Below are 18,131 nucleotides of genomic sequence, written 5' to 3'. Positions count from 1 at the left end.
TTGCAGTTGTCAGACAGTTTTGTGTTGTGTTCGTTCTGTTTGTCTCTGTCGATAAAGCAAACAAAGAAGTTTGCCATCATCATACATACAAACAAACATACAAATGATATGTATATAGAAATTTATGTACATACTCCCAGTCAGTCGGAGCTATCATCTCATCGACGCACCGGAAGTGCAACTCAAATAATGCACAAAAAGTTGAAACTTTTTTTGTCACTTGTCAACACAATGATCCTGTCGTGTATCCTCTCTCCTCCTTTTCGTTGTTAACAATGTTTGCTAGGGACAGTAGTGATAATTATATTTTTTCTTTGTCTAGAAAGTTTTTTATTCTTGTTTTCTCATTAACTTGGCTCTGTCGAATCGATGTTCATTAAATTATTTTTGAAAGGGTGCTTCAATTGTAAAGGACACAAAAAAAGGACTGCATTGAGTTTTCTTTGTGCATTTTCATTTTCATTCAATGAAGCTTAATAATTGCTGCGATTAATGCAAAAATATCTTTCACTCTTCAAAGGCAATACCGGATGTCGACACACGCCCCGAACCCCATTACCATTTAACCCTAGGAAGGACAAAAAAAAAAACGAAACAGAGGCAACCCCTTTGGCAGTTAAAATGGCATTTTCAGTTTAGTGTTAGAGAAAAAGGAATTTTGTGTCATCGTTGACGCCGCCGTCGCGCCGGCGACGCGTCAGTTAATGTCAGAGCAATGTGTATGCAAATGAGTTTCCAATGACTTGGTCCGAAAACAAAAAAGGCACCCAAACGAACGCGCAAAGGATGCACTTGAACTTGGTTCTGGCTGGCGAGACATGGTCTCGGCCATTAGACTCGCGTCTCATATGTATGTGTATGCAACTAAATGTCCCCTCCCCCTTTATCATTTAGGTTTAAATGCTTTCGATAAGACGTAATTTACGTTTAATGCAGGCCCTTTATAAGCCACATCTTATCACTGACACTTTAAAAGCCACTAAAAGCCTGAAATGCATTGCCTTCGTCACCTTTTACTTTTTGCTTGGATTTGAAGTTGGCGCGAAGTAGGCAAAAAGTTGTTGAACAACACTGCAAATTCAACTATCTGGCAACACAGATGCGGGTATTATTGTTTTATAGTCTGGCCGGTTAGAACGATTACCGAACAAAACAAAAACAGAAAATCTCAGGAAAAAATTAAATGTCAAGGCACGCTTTAATAGGTAAATAATTATACGAATATTCTCAGGCAGATACAAGTATATCTTTGTATTTTCAACGACAGGTGGCGGCACTGGTTTTATTGGCAGAAACCTTGCCCAACATCTACTTAAAAAAGGTTAGAGCATTATTTGTGTTAACCCTTTTTGTTTTGGTGGAGTTGCTTCTATATTTTGTCTTACATTAAGGCTATGAAATAACGGTCATTTCACGTATGCCCGGTGCTAAACGCATCACCTGGCATGATCTGGAGAAACAGGGTATACCCAGCCATGTCACTTCAGTGGTTAATTGCACCGGGCAAAATGTTTTGGATCCATCGAGACGTTGGACACCTGGCTTTCAGCAGAATGTGTGGAATTCTCGAGTCAATTCAGCCAAAACCCTAAGCCAGGCAGTGCAGGCGGCTCCTCAGGTTTCCTCTTTCGTTAATCTTTGTGGGGTTAGTCATTATTGTCCGTCGGAAACGAAAACCTATACAGAAGATGATCATGTGGAGGGTTTTGACTATATGTCGCGTCTGTGTATAGCCTGGGAGAAAGCAGCTCAGAGTGCCGAGGATCTGCAATGCAAATGTGTAAGTTTAACTTGAAAGTTCTCTATATATAGGAGAAATGTCCAACTCTCAATCCTCTCCAGACCGTGTTACGTACTGGTGTTGTGGTGGGTCACGGTGGTGGCATGATAAAGTCCATTTGGTTGCCCTTTAAACTGGGTGTGGGTGGTCCTCTTGGTAGCGGTAAGCAAATTATGCCCTGGATTCACATGAAAGATCTGTGCCAGCTAATACAGCACATCATAGAGAATCGGGAATCTGGCGTCTTTAATGCTGTGGCTCCAGAAATAGCCACCAACAAAGAATTTTCACAGGTAATACCCACAAATGTATGATTTCGTAAACTTTTCTAACTGAAATAATTTTATATTCAAGAGCTTTGCCAAGGCCCTGAAACGACCTTGCCTCTTCAATGTGCCTGAATTTATAGTCTATGCACTTTTTGGCAAAGAACGCGCTGCTCTCCTAATGAGTGGGGCCAAAATTCAACCCAAAAGAGCTCTTTCATCTGGTTACAAATTTCAGTATCCCACTGTTAAGGCAGCTGTAAACGAACTGATTCAGAAATAAGCGAACAAAATGTGAAATATATTTATAATTTTATTCCTTTTAAGTTATTAATTGTTGAAGAAAGTATTGAGACATTAAATTGAAGATGCAAAAATGTAACTTTTGTTTACTTAATGAATGGTTTTGATGCACCCCCATGAACTTTTCCAGTTTCTGACTTTTCATAGAAAACATGTGAAACATTTGTTTCATTAATTCATTTTTCGATGATTCTGGAACTTAATTTGTTTACTCATCAGTCATGGTGCCTAATTTCCTGTCTATCTCTCTATTTTTTTTTTTTTTGTCTACGTATTATTAATGCAATTATTTAGTTAATTTGTGGACACAAAAAAAAAAAAAATTGACAAGTTAAACAAGGAGAATTCAAGTGTAAAAAACCCTAAAAGATCAAGACTTTCCATATATTACATTATTACATAATTAATTAATGACAATTGGAAAACGATTACATCTGAAATTCTTGGCCAGGTGCTAGATTTTTCACTCACCTGCCCAAAAAAAAAAAACCACAAAAAAAGGTAGCCCTTTTACGAACAATTGAAAATAATTAGGTTTAAAAAAAGCATAGCAAAAAGCTAATTTATTTAAACATGCGCCATGATATAATTAAAAGATATTCCACATTCGCCTATATGGAGGGAGAAGAGGCTCCTTCTATATAAAGCCAAAGCTCCAATTCATGTCAGAATCAGTCGGAGTTTAAACGTCAAAACGTGCAAAATGTTAACTAAATCGCAACTATTTCTATTTGTGGCTCTGGCTCTGGTCTATGTGGTATGGCTTAATGGAGTTCCAAATGAGTGGTTAACACGCGAATTAAATTAATTTTCATTAATTGGTGTACAGAGTTCGACTGGAGCAGCCGATGTGGATTGCTCCAAAAGGCCACCGTTTATGAATCCCCGTACCTGTTGTCCTGTCCCGGACTTTTTAACTGCCGACTTGAAGGAAAAGTGCAAGGAGTTTGATACTACACCATCGCCTGCTAGTGTGGAGGCCAGTGGAGAAGGTGGACGCGGCCGACGTCATCATCCTCATCATCCTCCACCGGTAATCTAAAGCAAATCGAAATCGAATCTCTTTATTTTTTTTTACTCACTAATCAAATTTTTAGTGCCTCTTCTCTTGTGTATTCAATGAAACTGGCATCTATGTGGATCAAAAATTGAACTCGGCCAAATTGGATGCCTATCTGAAAGTGGTCTTTAAGGATAGCACTGAACTGCAAGAGTTGACAACCGAGGCTTTTAACAATTGTACCACCAAAATGGCTGAGTTCAAGTCGAAAATGGGTGATCGCCAGCCACCACCACCTCCACCAGGCATGCCCATGTGTCCCATGGATTCTGGTTTCCTAATGGGTTGCGTGTTCAAGAAGACCCTTAAGAATTGCCCGGCTTCCATATGGAATAATACTGACGATTGCAACAATATGCGTGAATTCTTCAACAATTGCAAGCCACCACACCGTGGTCCAGGTGGTCCTCCATCAGCTGAGGATATGTAAATCAAACGAAGTCTTAGCAATGAAATCCTCTTACCACAAATCAACAAAAACATAAAAAAAAAACTTTTGAACAAATTCTAAATTTTCTCTCGGTGTGTAAATAAATCAATTAGATGTGACAATGATGCTTAAACAAAGAATATTGTATTGTTTTTTCGAACTTCTTTAAAAGGACTAACTAAATCATCACGGGATTAAACAATTGATCAAAGTAGAGAACTGTTCCCACACCATCTAAGTCTTAAAATAAATTGATCGAAGTAAACATTTGTTTCCAATCTAAGTTTCACCTAAGGCGACTTTAAAAGAACTCAAGGCAGGATTCTCTTGGTCATACTCATGCTTAACGCCTTTTTTGAAGTATTTGGATTAATTCTCTTAGATTTTAGCCAGATCGAGGCTAGTCTTTAAAAGAAGATTATTTCAAAGGCAGCACCCAAAAAAGGAGAGAAGGTTTTCTTTATAACTATTTCAAGAACCACAAAGTTGTATTATAAGCAGACTTTGCTGGAGAACTTTAGAATTGCAATATCTTTAAGTCTAAAACTAGTTGGGAATTGCAAGTAAATAAAGCGAAACCAGAGGGCCGGGGCTAACTTCGACCGCGTCAAAGTTTGTATACACTTGCAACTTTTTTGGTAACTCTTTCCTTACCTATTAGCCATCAATGTGGAAGAACGTTTTATCTAAAAAGCCTTATGTTTGCGAAAAAATGGCCTACAATCATAGGAAATAACCAAGATATTGATCAAAGTCACTGTTTTCCACCGATCGTTCCTGTGGGAGCTATGTGATATAGTCATCCGATCTGGATCAAATTTGGCACAGTCGTTTATAAGCGTAATAAACTCTCTAATATTAAGTTTCACGATAATAACATAGAAAATAACGAAGTTATTGAGAAAAGTCACTGTTCGTGACTTTGGGGTTTGTATGGGAGCTATATGATATAGTGGTCCGATCCGGCTGAATCCGAGATATACAAACCCTGCAGTATATACAAGCCTATGTGCAAAATTTCAGCTCTGTAGCTCTTACGGTCTAGGAGGAGTTTGCGTTGATCCAGACGGACGGACGGACGGACGGACATGGCTAGTTGAACTCGTCTCGTCGTGCTGATCAAGAATATATATACTTTGTATGGTCGGAGATGCTTCGTTCTATGCGTTGCACACTTCTGACCAAAATTAATATACCCTTTTTGCAAGCTTTTAAAAAGAGTGAAAAAGCGTACAGTTATACCAGAGTCCGCGTTTGTTTTGAGACTTTTAATTAACTTCTTTTTTTCTGCTTCCTTATTGGCGTTAAAGTTTCATTGTATTCCTGCCTTTTATTTCTTTCGTGCTTTTTATCAGTCTGCAACACACACATCTGGATGATGAAGGGCATTCAATGAAGTGGAAAATTCAATTTTCACAATTTCAAATTGCTTAGCCATATGGGAAGAAAGAGAAAGGAGAAACTCTAGCCAAGGATTCACTTGTCCTGTTTACCACATTGGCTATCATTCGATAACAGTTTGTTCGCTGGCAAAGACGTGTCATGGAGAGTGAGTTGAAGCAGCTCCTAGAGCAGTGTCAAAAACAAAACTTTAGTGTGGAGCAAATGTCTAGCATTTGTGAACCATTAATATGGACAATGCGGTGGAACAAGTTGAAGCGTTGCTTCCTCCTAAGCTTACCGCTTCTGGTGATTTATCTTACTTGGATCTATTGTGATTTTCTTTCTTGGACATTGAGTGCATTGTTTAGACTTTTGCTTATACAAATTTTACCCTATTGGAATTGGAGTAACTATTATAATGGCAAGTGTTTAATTGCCAAAGAATATCAACCAAGTGATTTACCATCCGGATCATTTAGATGGAATAATTGTGATCTCTGCTCGAATTTGGGTGAGTGCGACAAATCGAAAACTACTTAAAGGTGTCTAAAATTTAGTTTTACTTACGCAGAAGGCATTTCAACTGTTTCAAATGTATCGTATTCCATGATGGAATCTCAATTCCTGGAGCTTGGTTTGCCTGTTATAGTCACAGATGCTGAAATAAAACTACATCTAAATGATCTAATCAAACTTATGCAGACAAAAGCCATCGATTTGGTAAGCAGTGAGCCCTGTGATGTCTCCTCAAGTCTCATGCTGCGTCAGATATTCCATTTGGAGGCAGCCATGCAGAAAATACGCCAAGGATCAGCGCTAACAAAGTGGCACCTGCATTTCCGGAATTGCCAAAGCAGAGGCGTAAAGACCTCAAGATTGTTGTTGCCAAGACCCTATTATTATCCCATGCACTTGGAACCCTACTATTCTAGTTGGCTATTGATCTCTCATCGCCAGTATCGTCCACAACAGGAGATCTATGTGAAAGGTTTAATTTTCATTCAACAATTGAGCGGTCATTTTGAGTTTCGTTTGCTACCCAAGGCTCCGTGTGATGGGAATGTTTGTCCTAGTCTTAGTCTGCGATTAAATGAAGGTGAAGGCTTGGTCTTCTATACGGAGTTGTGGCATTTGAGTTACGGTTTAAACAAGCCGGACGATCAAGTGACCTCTATTGCCAGTGTGATGGAAGTGGATTGGGATTTGTAGATGAAACTTGATTCAGTCTAAAAATAATGTCGATGAAATTAGAAAATTATATCAAATGTTTTCTATTCTCCCGTGAGTTTTATTTTACCTCCCTCTGCTTTGCAACCGCTAAGTCTATCTCTCTTACACACATTAAGCACTTATGAAACTTGAATTAAAATGTAATGAAAATTTAAAACTAAGAAACATTTCATGGTTGTAATATAAACAATTGTTAACTAATTGTTGGTTTGCCGAAATTTTATTTACACCGGATATTGAATAATCGTTTAAAATTTGTTCACACATAACTTTATAGAAAAATCATTGGTTTGTTTTTATTTGTTTTGGAATTTATGCTCGCCGACATTTGGCCTCGACCAGTTTCTGTAAAGTGGCCGTTAGACTATTAATGGCATCGATTTTCATGCGTTCAATGCGTTCCTGCTGGACCAAGGACATCTTTTGAATCTGAACTTGTTCACGTTGCAACGAACGCTGTAAATCCATTTTTTCACGTTCCATTTCCAATTTACGTTCGAAATAATCCTTCCACCACAAATCATCGGCGGCAGAAGAATGTGGATTTGAATGTGAATTCCCATTGGCCACCAATTGAAGTTGTTGCTGATGATGCATTTGATGTTGACTGCTGTCGTTAGTTGGATCATTATCGTGACTCTGATCGGGATCATATTCCATCTTGGGTTGACGCACTTCGGAGAGGCTATTGCTATCCTCATCGAATTCATCATTGGACTTGCTATCCGATATCATTTGGGATTGTAATAGAACTTGATCCACTGGTGTTATATACGGCTGATTGGAAACGTTCTCCTTTAACTGCGGCTGTAGTTGCAATTGCGGCGGTGACGATGCCTCTGATTTTTTCTGATAGTTAACTAAATCCGTTTGGGGTTGGGGTTGAAGCTGGGGCAATTGCTGCTGCTGCTGCTGTTGGGATTGTTGTTGTTGTTGCTGTTGTTGTGGTTGTGCCTGTTGTTGGTTCGCTGAAACTGGCAATTGCATATCGAAATCGGCTTTTTTGCCTTGCAAGTATTTAAACATTTCCTCAAAAAACTCCCAATGCACATAGCCGGAGACATATTTCTTGCTCAAATTCTTATTGTACGTTATCAATATGTTGTGCCATTTCTTTTGCACCTTAGCCGCACTGTAGCGAAAGCCCAGACGTTGCAGTTGCCGTGTACAGTGAAGCCAAAGTGCGGTACGCTTCTGTCGTCCCTCGGTAAAGCTGCCCTCCATGGGACCACGTATGTGTATTAGAGCACGTGTTGCCTCTGTGGTCCAGGCACGCTCATAGGGTCCACGGCCCAGGCCACCATTGCCACCAGCCGATAGTTCACCCTCCTCCAAGAGGCAATCATCGTCCAAGTCATCTAAATCATCGTCGCTTATTTGATAGGCTGCAATAAAAGTAAACAACTTGTTGCAGTTAGTTCATCGTAGCAGGCGACAACCCTCCAAAATGACTCTCTCTCTCTCTCTTCCCATCAACTGTGTGTGTGAGAGAGTCACAGACTCTGCAGACTCTTGCTCTCTCTCATGCTTACCTGGGGCTTACCACCCACCACCAGACCAGCCCACACATCATCCTAGTTTGCGGCCAGGATGCTAACTTCAATCATATAGTGACAAAAATGTAGAAATTTTTCCCCTAACTTGCAGATACATAAAATTTTTCCATTTTAATAGGAAAATTTAATTGAATTTATTTAAAAGAAGAAAAAAATTAAAATTACTTACTTTCATTATCATCCAAATTGGCATTAGTCGTTGTTGCAGTTGACCCATTCAAGGGCATTGAAGCCATTTGATAATGAATATTTAGATAGTCTTCTAGGTTTTAGTCCAACTCCTTTTTTGCACTTAGACCTTTCGCCTGTCAATAGTTTTCGGTTACTAACGAGGACGATTTTGCTGACTTGGCTGCAGCAGCAGCAGCTTCCAGGCATTGTGAAAATTCTTTGCGCCTACGCCTCTCTCTCATGCTCTATCGCTCTCTCAGTTAGAGAACTTTCTCTCGCTCTCAGATCTGTGGGAGGCTGCAGCCCCAGCAGCAGCAGCAATAGCAGCAGCTAGTCGCATAGTATTGAAGTATCTAGACGGGCCCAAACTGCGGAGGAGGGGTCGGGAGTTTGTTTTTTGGGTGTTTGGCATCTGCGCATTATGTTTTAGCCCCAAAATCACTTTATATGTGTGTTTAACTGTCATCTCGTGTTGTAGGGCTTAAAGACACAGCAGCCACCCTAGTATTCTAGCCAATGTCAGTGGAAAGTAAATTCCAACAGATGCAAGCAATTGGAAACTATTTACTATTTTAGCCCATGTCTATACACTTAACTCTCATATTCGTTTTCTTTATGTAATGAGTTTTGAATTAAAAATTTATACGTTTATGGTAACGGTTAATTCAAACTAATGGATAGAGTTGCCACTTAGTTTCTAGCGCTTAGTATCTTAAGCTTTTAAGTCTTCGGGCAGCTTTAATACTAACTAGTTTTAAGTTCTTAAGTCTATTTTCATTTGATAAATAGTTGTAAATTATTCTTTGAGCCTCTATGTGTCCAAAGGGCTTAGCTAAGATTTTAGTTAGCAGCTAATAAATAAATAACTTATAATTATATTACGTTGTTGACCAGTGTTGGCAGATGTTAGTAGGTGGATTTGAATTAAATGACGTAAAGCAATTACGTAGAACGCAAACGAAATGAAATGTTTCACAAATATTTATCCGCGTAACTTTAAAATAGTCTTTATCAATCAAAATACTGTTGAGCTAAAGTGCTGACCAAACATATTTAATTAAGTGCTAATACTTGTCCAATAGCATATCTCACAATGCAAGTGAGTAAATAAACAACAACACAACGATAAGATCCTTCATAAATTTGGGTCAAGAATTTAATTAACAATTGCATGTAAGTACCGTAATACAGAAACAACAACAACAACAACAACAACAGTTGAAGTTACTTACACTTTTTAGTTAACTTGACGTCGCTTCACTTGTCGGTTCTCTGTTATGTTGCAGAGTTTAAACTTTTAGGCAAGTGCCGGGGCGAAAGGAAGGAAACACGCCCCCGGGCATTGCCATTGATAAGGTGGCTCTATACAGCTCTCTGAGCCCGCTGAGCGTCAAGCTATTACTGTGCCGATAAGAAGAGAACTCAAAACCAAAAACGGTATCAGTGCTCAATTATAGTTCACGGTACGAAAATTGTATAAAAATTCTCCATATCCCTAGGAAGGCTTCAGTACGTAACTGAAATTCAAGATGTACACATCTTTGGGACATTTACTTATCGTCAGTGTGCTGTTTAGTCAGAGCTTGGTCAATGCTCTGGATAATGGTTTGGCCCGCAAGTGAGTAAGGACTTTAAGTACAGTGAAAACTCTTTGAACGAAAACCCTTTACTATTATAGTGTGACTCCATCTTGGAGAAAAAAGTGAAAATGTTCGACAATCGCTAACAATCCACAATAGTATTCGTTCTACATCCTGATATATTGACCAATTTCATTTAAATTTGCATTATGCATATTTATATATGTACATTTATATATAGCGTTGTTCTTATCAAATATGTTTTATAAGTTTCAAATTTGTAATATGTATAGATTTTGTTATATACAATATTATATAGATTATAATTTTGCCAACTGTTGATGACCTCGTTGAGGATTTTGTTTTAGAGTCAAGACTAATACGACTGATATTAATAATTAACGTTTTCTCGTCTTAAGATATAAATTTTTGTGCCAAAAATGCGATAATTCATATACACAGAAAACATTTTTAAACGAACAGCGATTGTTTAGCAAATTCTTAAAGTTTATCGCATATAAATAAATACATATACATACATATATAAATAATAGTCGGAGAAAAGCATTCTTTCAACAAATTCTTAAGGCTTAGTAGATATACACATTGAAGAGTTGTGGAAACTCCAATAGGTACATTCGTTAACAGAGTTTGTACTGTAGACAATTAACAAAATTTTATTTAAACAAAAAAACATTTCTAGACCACCCATGGCCTGGATGTCCTGGCAGCGGTAAGTAAAGACCACTGAACATCTCACTAAAAGCCAAAAGCTAATTATCCATAATTTGCAGTTTTCGTTGCATAACCGATTGTCAAATCTATCCAAATGAGTGCATTAGGTGAGTGCTAGTACAAGATCATGGCAGGATTTTATAATAAAATTGTCATGGTTTTCCTGCAGTGAAAAACTATTCAGTCGACATGCTGATCTACTGGTCTCAGAGGGTTATGCCGCTGCTGGCTATGAATACATCATTATAGACGATTGTTGGCTGGAAAAGGAACGTGATAATAAGACTAAAAAATTGGTGGCCAATAAGGAACGTTTTCCCAGTGGGCTAAATGCCTTGGCTGATCATGTATGGCTGTACAAAATATTCCATAAAATTCGACTTAACCTATTGATTGGTTTGCAGATTCATGACAAGGGTTTGAAATTCGGTCTATATCAGGACTTTGGCACTAATACATGCGCCGGTTATCCTGGCGTCATCAATCACATGGCCTTAGATGCTCAGACCTTTGCCGATTGGGATGTGGACTATGTGAAATTGGATGGCTGCTATGCCAATCTCACAGATATGGTTGATGGTTATCCAGAATTTGGTCGTCTATTGAATGCCACGGGTAGACCCATGGTCTATTCATGCAGTTGGCCAGCATATCAAGAGGATGAGGGTCAAATGCCTGATTATGAATCATTGAAGAAGCATTGCAATTTGTGGCGTAATTGGAATGACATTGATGATTCATTGGAGTCTGTTATGCAGATTATGGACTATTTTTCAAAGAACCAGGATAGAATCCAACCACATGCTGGTCCTGGACACTGGAATGATCCCGATATGCTTATCCTGGGCAATTATGGTCTTAGCTATGATCAAAGTAAACTTCAAATGGCCATTTGGGCTATAATGGCTGCTCCCCTAATTATGTCCAATGATTTGGCCCATGTAAGACCTGAAATTAAAGAGATTTTGCAAAATCGCGAAGTCATTGCTGTCGATCAGGATGAACTAGGCATTCAGGGTCGTCGCATTATTCTGCGTAATAATATTGAAGTCTGGCGTCGTCCCATTACGCCCAAGACCAATGCTGGAGAATACTCATATGCTTTGGCTTTTGTTAGTCGTCGAACAGATGGATCTCCCTATGCCATTAAGTTTACTCTTCAAGAGCTTGGCTTGCACAATGATGGCGGCTACGATGTCCGCGATCTTTATGCTAGGACCAACAATAAATTGGGTGTTTTCAGGGCTTCAAGTCAATTCGCCACACGTGTGATTCCAAATGGTAAATCCGAGATCTGTGATTTGCGTCATTTCAGCTAATTACAGCTCTTATCTCTTTTTAGGTGTCACTTTCTACAAGTTTACAGCGCTTTAATGACGAGCCCACTTATCGCGTTGATTGATCAATTCGAATAATCTTCCTTTTTTTTATAAATAATCCATATAAAACCAAAGTAAAACTGAATATTACTATGAAATGGGAAATCTGAGAGTTATTTTTTATGGTCATTCAAAAGGATATAAAAATTATATGATAATATATAGTTAAGTGGAATGAAAAACGGTGAATAACCTAAACGACTTCTAGACTTTGGTGTAAAATGTTGCCCTTACAATGCTTAAATACACTCCCGGACAGCCGATGAGCGACACTTCAGAAAGAAGTTATTATTGATTATTATTATTATTATTGAATTTTCTTGACTGGTCTATTTTTGAAACAATCTCAAAAGCTGTGTTTGAAAATGTTGTATTTTTTGCGGTCAGTTGAAAAGCATATAGAATAAATTCTTTATGACTTACTATAACTTCAGTATGGAGTTTGTTGGTTATTTGGCACAATTAATCCCATCCGAGAGTCTTTAAAAGATACTGATAATGATTCTTTAAGTTAAACAATTTCATATTAAACCAAATACAATTAACATTTTATAAAATTGTTTTGTTGACATGTTTTGCTGTTGTTTATAAGATTCTACGGAAGCTTAAATTAACTTATGGACTTTTTTACCAAGAAAATTAAGATACACATGATTAGCTCAGAGCCGGATTAGCCATAAAGCATAATAAGCAAGTTCTATGTGCCAACTTTAGTTAATTTAAAGAAAGATTCAATCTTCATTCAATCTTCGCAAAATTTAATTGAAAAATTTTGAAAATTCCCTAAAACTCTTAACTTTGCGACGTTAATATATATATATTTGGTCAATATTTGGAGTATTTAAAAAATTTATGTCTTTACTTTAAAATTAAAATAATATCATTCAATCTGCATTGAAATCTTAAGATGTTAATTTTTTTGTTGCCAATTTTCTTAAAAAAATTCTGAAATATATGATCATGTATCATGTTTTTTTTTTTTTAAATCGTGTCTAAATTTTTTTCTTTAAATATCCAAATGTTGGATGCCATTTCAGAGTATACTAAATTCCGATTTAATTTATATAAAACTTTGAAATCGTTAAAAAGTTATCCAAAATACAGAATGGAATAAAAGGCAAGATTGATTGGCCAAGAATTCTAAGAAGCACATCTTTGCGAAGCGTTTTGACCGATTTCAATTCATATTTAAACTTTCATCTGATCATGATCTTCTTATCTGAATTCAAGCCCCTTAACCTTGATTGCTACGATCCGCCACTGGACAAGCTATACGTCTGTATATGCAAATCCAGAGTAGTCATTACCTCTTAAGACTTCTAAAAACCTAATATTATTGCAGAGAAACCTAAGATTTACATTCAACATTTTCAATCACATCATCATAGTCGAGTCTCATCTTGAAATAATTTCAAACTTGTTAGATCAAATTGTTTGATTTGGTGTTTTTATTGTTGTTGTTGTTTTATTTGTTTATTTTTCTCATTTACATAGCCATTTTATGTAAATGGCATACATACATACATGTATCTGCAGCATCAACTTTATATATACATACATATGTATATAAGTATATATAGCAGCATACATATGTATGTATATATACACAGGTATAAATTGTACATTTATAGGCATAGAGAAGAAGGAAAAGTTGAAGAGAGTTTCACAATTATTGATTTTTGTTTATCCGCTGGCATGTTTAGAGTAGATATATATGTATATAAATAATAAAATTTATGACTGACCTAATGAAATGATAATTGCAAATAAAAATAGATGTAGAAATATGAAATTCCCTTTTTTTTTTTTAAAATACCCCATAAGAAGAGTTGTTGTCGCATCATCCCATCAGATGCAGATGCCACTTTATATATTATTGTCAAGTTTTTAAAATAGAGATAGAATCCATGTTTCGAGGGGGCGGGGAACAGGGCGTGTTAGTGTACACCATTTGTGATAGTTGGCGTTCTCTCGTACGTACGTCTATGCAGAGAATCTACATCCTTGAGATAGTAGGTGCCCGGGAACAGGATACCCACTTTGCCTGTAGGCGTATATGGTGCCGCATGATTATTTTTCTCACGCACTTCCATCAGCTGTGAGAACTGTTCGGGTGAGACTTTCTCTCGGGAACTGAGTAGGGGCAAAACATAATCCAATTTGCTGGCAAATTTCTTGAATTTCTCCACATCCGATGTCACACGTATTGAATACATTGATGCAGCCAGCCCCGAGCCATAGGAGAAGACAGCAATACGTTTGTCCACCAATGATTCCGACGGTTCACTGATCAACAGTGAGACGAGACCCGAATAGACCGAAGGTGTATACATATTACCGACCTGATTAGCTAGGAGCAAAGATTTCTTCGTTTTGCTTGCGAAAATCTCAGCGGATTGAGTTAGAAAAGCCTTTTCCAAATCACGATCGAAATAGGTTCCCTCTAGAGTTGAGTTATTGAAGCGCTCCAGATCGGGATACTTTTCCGCTCGCTTATCTTCGCTGGTCAACAGAAAATCATTGAAACTCAGGCGACCCACAGACTTTTGGACCAACTTGCAGAAGGGCGTGTGAAAGATAATGGCATCAAATTTATCCAGACTGACGGCATTTGATTCTTTTGGCTGCAGTTTTTCAAATTTCTTTCGATATAGTCTATAGCATGTATCCAATGCTGAGAGGTAGCACTGTATGGACAATTTGCCATCCACAGTGGGGTATTCGGAGCTTAAGTCAGGCTTATAAAAGTCATAGGCATGCTCCATGTGTGTGGCTCTCAGGCCACGTTCCAATACCAATGGAGCATTTGGTCCCACCAACATGGCAATCGCTCCCGCTCCACCCGTGGGACGCGCTGCACCCTTGGCATACACGGCAATATCCGCACATACAGCCAATGCATAGCGCCCATCCCAACTGGAGGATTCCACCCAATTGACGGCATTGAAGAGGGCAGCAGTTCCACCATAACAGGCATTTGTTGTGTCAATACCCTCAATATCGGTATTACCACTATCCACGAATAGTTGCATTAGCACCGATTTAACCGATTTTGATTTATCCACTATCGTTTCGGTGCCTACTTCTAAACGTCCGATGTCCGCATGTTTGATATGATGACGCTCCAGGAGACGACTCACAACCGTTAGGCACAATGAATTGACATCTTCGCGATCCGAACAGAAACCCATTTTTGCTTGACCCAAGCCAATTGTATATTTTCCCGCGGAGGCACCATCAAATTGTTCCAATTCCGTTTGGTCCACATATTGTGAGGGGAAGAGCACTTCAATGGCTAAAATGCCAACGTTTTCGGGCCAATTTGTAGTTGATGCCATAATCCTTGTTTTGATTCTGCAATTATTGATCAAAAATGATAAAGGTTACTAATAGTCAAGATTAACAAGTACGGAGATCCCCTAAATTTGTTCAGTAATAAAAGAGATCTAAATAAGCCTTAGAAACTTAAAAAGGAAAGCATCAGCAGCTTTTCTACGAAGTTTTCTCCTAAAGAACAGATTTTAAAAGAGCGACCTCTGTATTTTGTAACTCGACCCTTAATTCTGTTAAGATTAGAGTTCCATTTCACTTGTCGATCTTTTTTGAAGAAGCATTGGAGTTTTTTTTCTTCACAAATCAGTGTCTCAAAATCCTTGCCACATGTCCTTTGATTACATTTCTTATAATGTACTTGAAAACAAATTTCACAACACTTTTGAGATATTTCAGCACTCCCTTTAGATCTGTAAGGTAAAACTTTCACCTCTGGGGTTTGAGTATTTTGGTTTTCTTGTACAAAATTCGGCGCAATCAGAAAAAAAAAAAAACGTTTTATGTTTTCAACGTACAAATTGGTTTTAAACGAATTCCCCAACAACGAGGCCAAAGCTACCTACTACAGCTACAGCTAACTACAACTTGTTGCACGCTCGAGCGATTGCAGACGACTCCGAAGAAGACCCAAAGCCAAAGACGAGCCAAGCTTTTGGCCCATTCAGATTTCCCTGCATACAACGAATGCGAATAAGCGTAGACAGACAGACAGACAGAGAGACAGAGAGCGAGGGAGAGTCAAAGTTGTGGCCATGGCCAACAAAACAGCGGGCCAGCCAATCAGTTGGAGAAAGTTTAACACAGAAATAAAAGAGAACACACAAAAGAAGCGGCACGCACTACACACGCAATATAAAGTTAAGTCGACCGACTAGCCCAATACCAAGCAAGTAGTACCCTTTAAAAATCAGTTCACTAGTTCATGCAAGAAATGGCCAAAAGATAAAAGGCCACAAGACATTCTTTTCCTCAAGTGTCACAATGTGATTACCATTTAACATAATAATTTTCCTGGTATTTAAACCAAGTTTCTTTAGAACACTTGAAGATAAGGAACAATTTATTTGATGAAGTACGTTTAATTGATCTAAAAGTTCAAAATATATATTCATATTCATTTTCGGAACAATATAAAAGATTCTTTGAATTGGAATTCTACTATAAATTATAGATTGTCAGAATGAATATTGATCAAAGAGGTCACGAAAAAACAAGCAACTTATAAGGATACAATCCAAACAATCCAAAACAATTAGGAAAAACTTTTTTTAAGTTAAATATTTCGAATTCTTTGGATAGAAAATTATTCAATTTGGGTTCCAATTAAATTCGAATTGCTTAGAACTCTACTAAAGAAACTTTGCCTTTTGATAGCATATTTTTAAAGGGTATTACCGACTTCGTACAGCAAAATATATTGATTATTGTCACTTGAAGATGATTAGGAATTTGGTAAGCTGTTTGTTGTCTTTTGAGACAGGTTAAGAGCAATGAAAACGCCTAAAAAACAGCCTCTGTGTGTGTGTGGCTGTGTGTGCCTATGTATTTAGGTCAATCCAATGGGTCTCGGGTATCTATCTATCTATCTATCTCGCCTAACGGTGACTCGTCACTGTCTGCATATGTCGTATATATGTGTGGATGTGTATAGGTTATGCATATTGTATAACTGATAAGACTTATGGGGACCCAGTAGCAACCGAGCCTCATGTTTACCGTTAAACTTAACACCTGACACGGAATGGTTTTCACTTTTTGGACTCTTTTGGTTTTTGGTTTTACTTTTGGTTGGGTCTCTATGCGCGCGCGTAGCTCACTCGAGCGAATCTCTTTTGGAACTGAACAGCTCAGGCCGCATTGCAGTGCCTTTAGTAAGTCAATGCCAAGTAAATAGAATTTGTTGTTAAGACGTTTTTTTTTTTTTTTTTTGATTTTGTTTTGTATTTAAGCAAATTAAGAAGAGAAGTTTACGTTGTGTTTTTTTGTTTTATTATTGTGGCTATTGTATTTAGTTATCGTTTTGGCGCACGTACAAAAGTATTCGCATGCGTTTCCAACGCTATTGTTAGATAAGATGAAAGCGGTTTTTTCTAGGGGTCTCTTAGGTGATTGGGTTCAATTAGTCTGCGACGACTCTGTGACTGATAAAAAGAAAAAGAAAAAAAGTGTGGGGGCAAAGAGTTTCCGCCTTTTTGAGTATTCATTTAATTGTTGCCTAAGGGTTAAGGTTCGTTAAAAGGAATAATTGTTTATGCAATGAGTTAAACTATTTTTAGCAGCCTATTTCTCATTTGTTTTTCTAGAGGGGGCTAGATGAATGGATACCAAAAGTAAACAAAAGAAATTTAAAGCGCAAAGCACTTGAGTCATTTCCGAAGAAAATTGCAAATTAAAAACGAAACAGCGCAAAGGTCTATATGCCCCTCCAACGTCCTACCCGTCTTCTTCTTCTTCTATATGCAACAAATCAGGCCACCCATTATGGAAATAATTTGGTAAAGGGCATGGGAGACGTGTCTCAGACACGTGTGTGTGTGTGTGTGTCTGCGTGTGAGTAAGTTTGGTGATTAGTTATGAAATTTATTGTTTAAATCATCTCACCATATGCCAAGACACATAAATTTGTAATTGTGCAATTAAATTTCTATACTTATTAATTGTCTGCCGGCACACCACACGCCTCTTCCCGACCCGCCACCACGACCACTCTTCACATTACATCATATAAATTAACAATCACTTGCCTCTAAGCACTCACCAAAAATTTCTGATTCTCCGAAATTCAATCAATTCGTGCCAAATAATACAATTAAACTAAAACAAAATGTTTCTTCTAAAAAATTTTGTTAATAAATTAAGCAACTGAGGGAGGGGGGCGCGCACTCTTATTTCTTCCATGCCCCCGTACTGGCAGTGTTTGCTAAT

At 37.8% G+C, this 18,131-nt stretch overlaps 6 protein-coding genes across 9 annotated transcripts; 4 read left to right on the top strand and 2 right to left on the bottom strand.

The window, feature by feature from the left end:
* Window positions 1-1,113: 1,113 nt before the first annotated feature.
* Window positions 1,114-2,428, top strand: LOC137576938 (epimerase family protein SDR39U1). The gene is made up of 5 exons (XM_068290283.1): window positions 1,114-1,205; window positions 1,268-1,321; window positions 1,392-1,780; window positions 1,843-2,073; window positions 2,135-2,428. The coding sequence occupies exons 1-5, from the start codon at window positions 1,184-1,186 to the stop codon at window positions 2,327-2,329; spliced, it is 891 nt and encodes a 296-aa protein (XP_068146384.1). The 5' UTR covers window positions 1,114-1,183; the 3' UTR covers window positions 2,330-2,428.
* A 527-nt stretch (window positions 2,429-2,955) lies between these two features.
* Window positions 2,956-4,104, top strand: Obp49a (Odorant-binding protein 49a). The gene is made up of 3 exons (XM_068290303.1): window positions 2,956-3,106; window positions 3,179-3,382; window positions 3,447-4,104. Exons 1-3 carry the CDS (start codon window positions 3,053-3,055, stop codon window positions 3,837-3,839), a joined length of 651 nt encoding a protein of 216 aa, XP_068146404.1. The 5' UTR covers window positions 2,956-3,052; the 3' UTR covers window positions 3,840-4,104.
* Window positions 4,105-5,381: 1,277 nt separating this feature from the next.
* Window positions 5,382-6,431, top strand: LOC137578157 (uncharacterized). Its single transcript, XM_068291803.1, has 2 exons — window positions 5,382-5,733; window positions 5,794-6,431. Exons 1-2 carry the CDS (start codon window positions 5,382-5,384, stop codon window positions 6,429-6,431), a joined length of 990 nt encoding a protein of 329 aa, XP_068147904.1.
* A 256-nt stretch (window positions 6,432-6,687) lies between these two features.
* LOC137577406 (myb-like protein AA) lies at window positions 6,688-8,315 on the bottom strand. The gene is made up of 2 exons (XM_068290870.1): window positions 8,178-8,315; window positions 6,688-7,837 (listed from the first exon to the last, which is right to left on the bottom strand). The coding sequence occupies exons 1-2, from the start codon at window positions 8,242-8,244 to the stop codon at window positions 6,765-6,767; spliced, it is 1,140 nt and encodes a 379-aa protein (XP_068146971.1). The 5' UTR covers window positions 8,245-8,315; the 3' UTR covers window positions 6,688-6,764.
* An 821-nt stretch (window positions 8,316-9,136) lies between these two features.
* LOC137577405 (alpha-N-acetylgalactosaminidase) lies at window positions 9,137-11,978 on the top strand. Of its 3 annotated transcripts, none has more exons than XM_068290868.1 (8): window positions 9,137-9,352; window positions 9,466-9,616; window positions 9,679-9,797; window positions 10,463-10,492; window positions 10,554-10,601; window positions 10,664-10,841; window positions 10,899-11,775; window positions 11,837-11,978. In XM_068290868.1, exons 3-8 carry the CDS (start codon window positions 9,709-9,711, stop codon window positions 11,866-11,868), a joined length of 1,254 nt encoding a protein of 417 aa, XP_068146969.1. In that variant the 5' UTR covers window positions 9,137-9,352; window positions 9,466-9,616; window positions 9,679-9,708; the 3' UTR covers window positions 11,869-11,978. The 3 variants fall into 3 exon arrangements, with proteins under 3 accessions (XP_068146969.1, XP_068146970.1, XP_068146968.1); XM_068290869.1 differs by having other exon boundaries at window positions 9,421-9,616; window positions 9,683-9,797; XM_068290867.1 differs by having other exon boundaries at window positions 9,421-9,616.
* Window positions 11,979-13,303: 1,325 nt separating this feature from the next.
* On the bottom strand, window positions 13,304-18,122 carry Hmgs (hydroxymethylglutaryl-CoA synthase). 2 transcript variants are annotated; one of them, XM_068290864.1, is made up of 2 exons: window positions 17,965-18,122; window positions 13,304-15,227 (listed from the first exon to the last, which is right to left on the bottom strand). In XM_068290864.1, exon 2 carries the CDS (start codon window positions 15,209-15,211, stop codon window positions 13,811-13,813), a length of 1,401 nt encoding a protein of 466 aa, XP_068146965.1. In that variant the 5' UTR covers window positions 15,212-15,227; window positions 17,965-18,122; the 3' UTR covers window positions 13,304-13,810. The 2 variants fall into 2 exon arrangements, with proteins under 2 accessions (XP_068146965.1, XP_068146966.1); XM_068290865.1 differs by lacking the exon at window positions 17,965-18,122 and adding an exon at window positions 16,923-17,051.
* Between the last annotated feature and the right edge of the window lie 9 nt (window positions 18,123-18,131).

Source organism: Drosophila tropicalis, unplaced genomic scaffold, assembly GCF_018151085.1.
Source record: "Drosophila tropicalis isolate 14030-0801.00 unplaced genomic scaffold, ASM1815108v1 contig_593, whole genome shotgun sequence".
NCBI classification, from domain to species: domain Eukaryota; kingdom Metazoa; phylum Arthropoda; class Insecta; order Diptera; family Drosophilidae; genus Drosophila; species Drosophila tropicalis.
The sequence above is the reverse complement of the archived record's forward strand: the minus strand, read 5'-3'. Positions and strand labels throughout refer to the sequence as shown.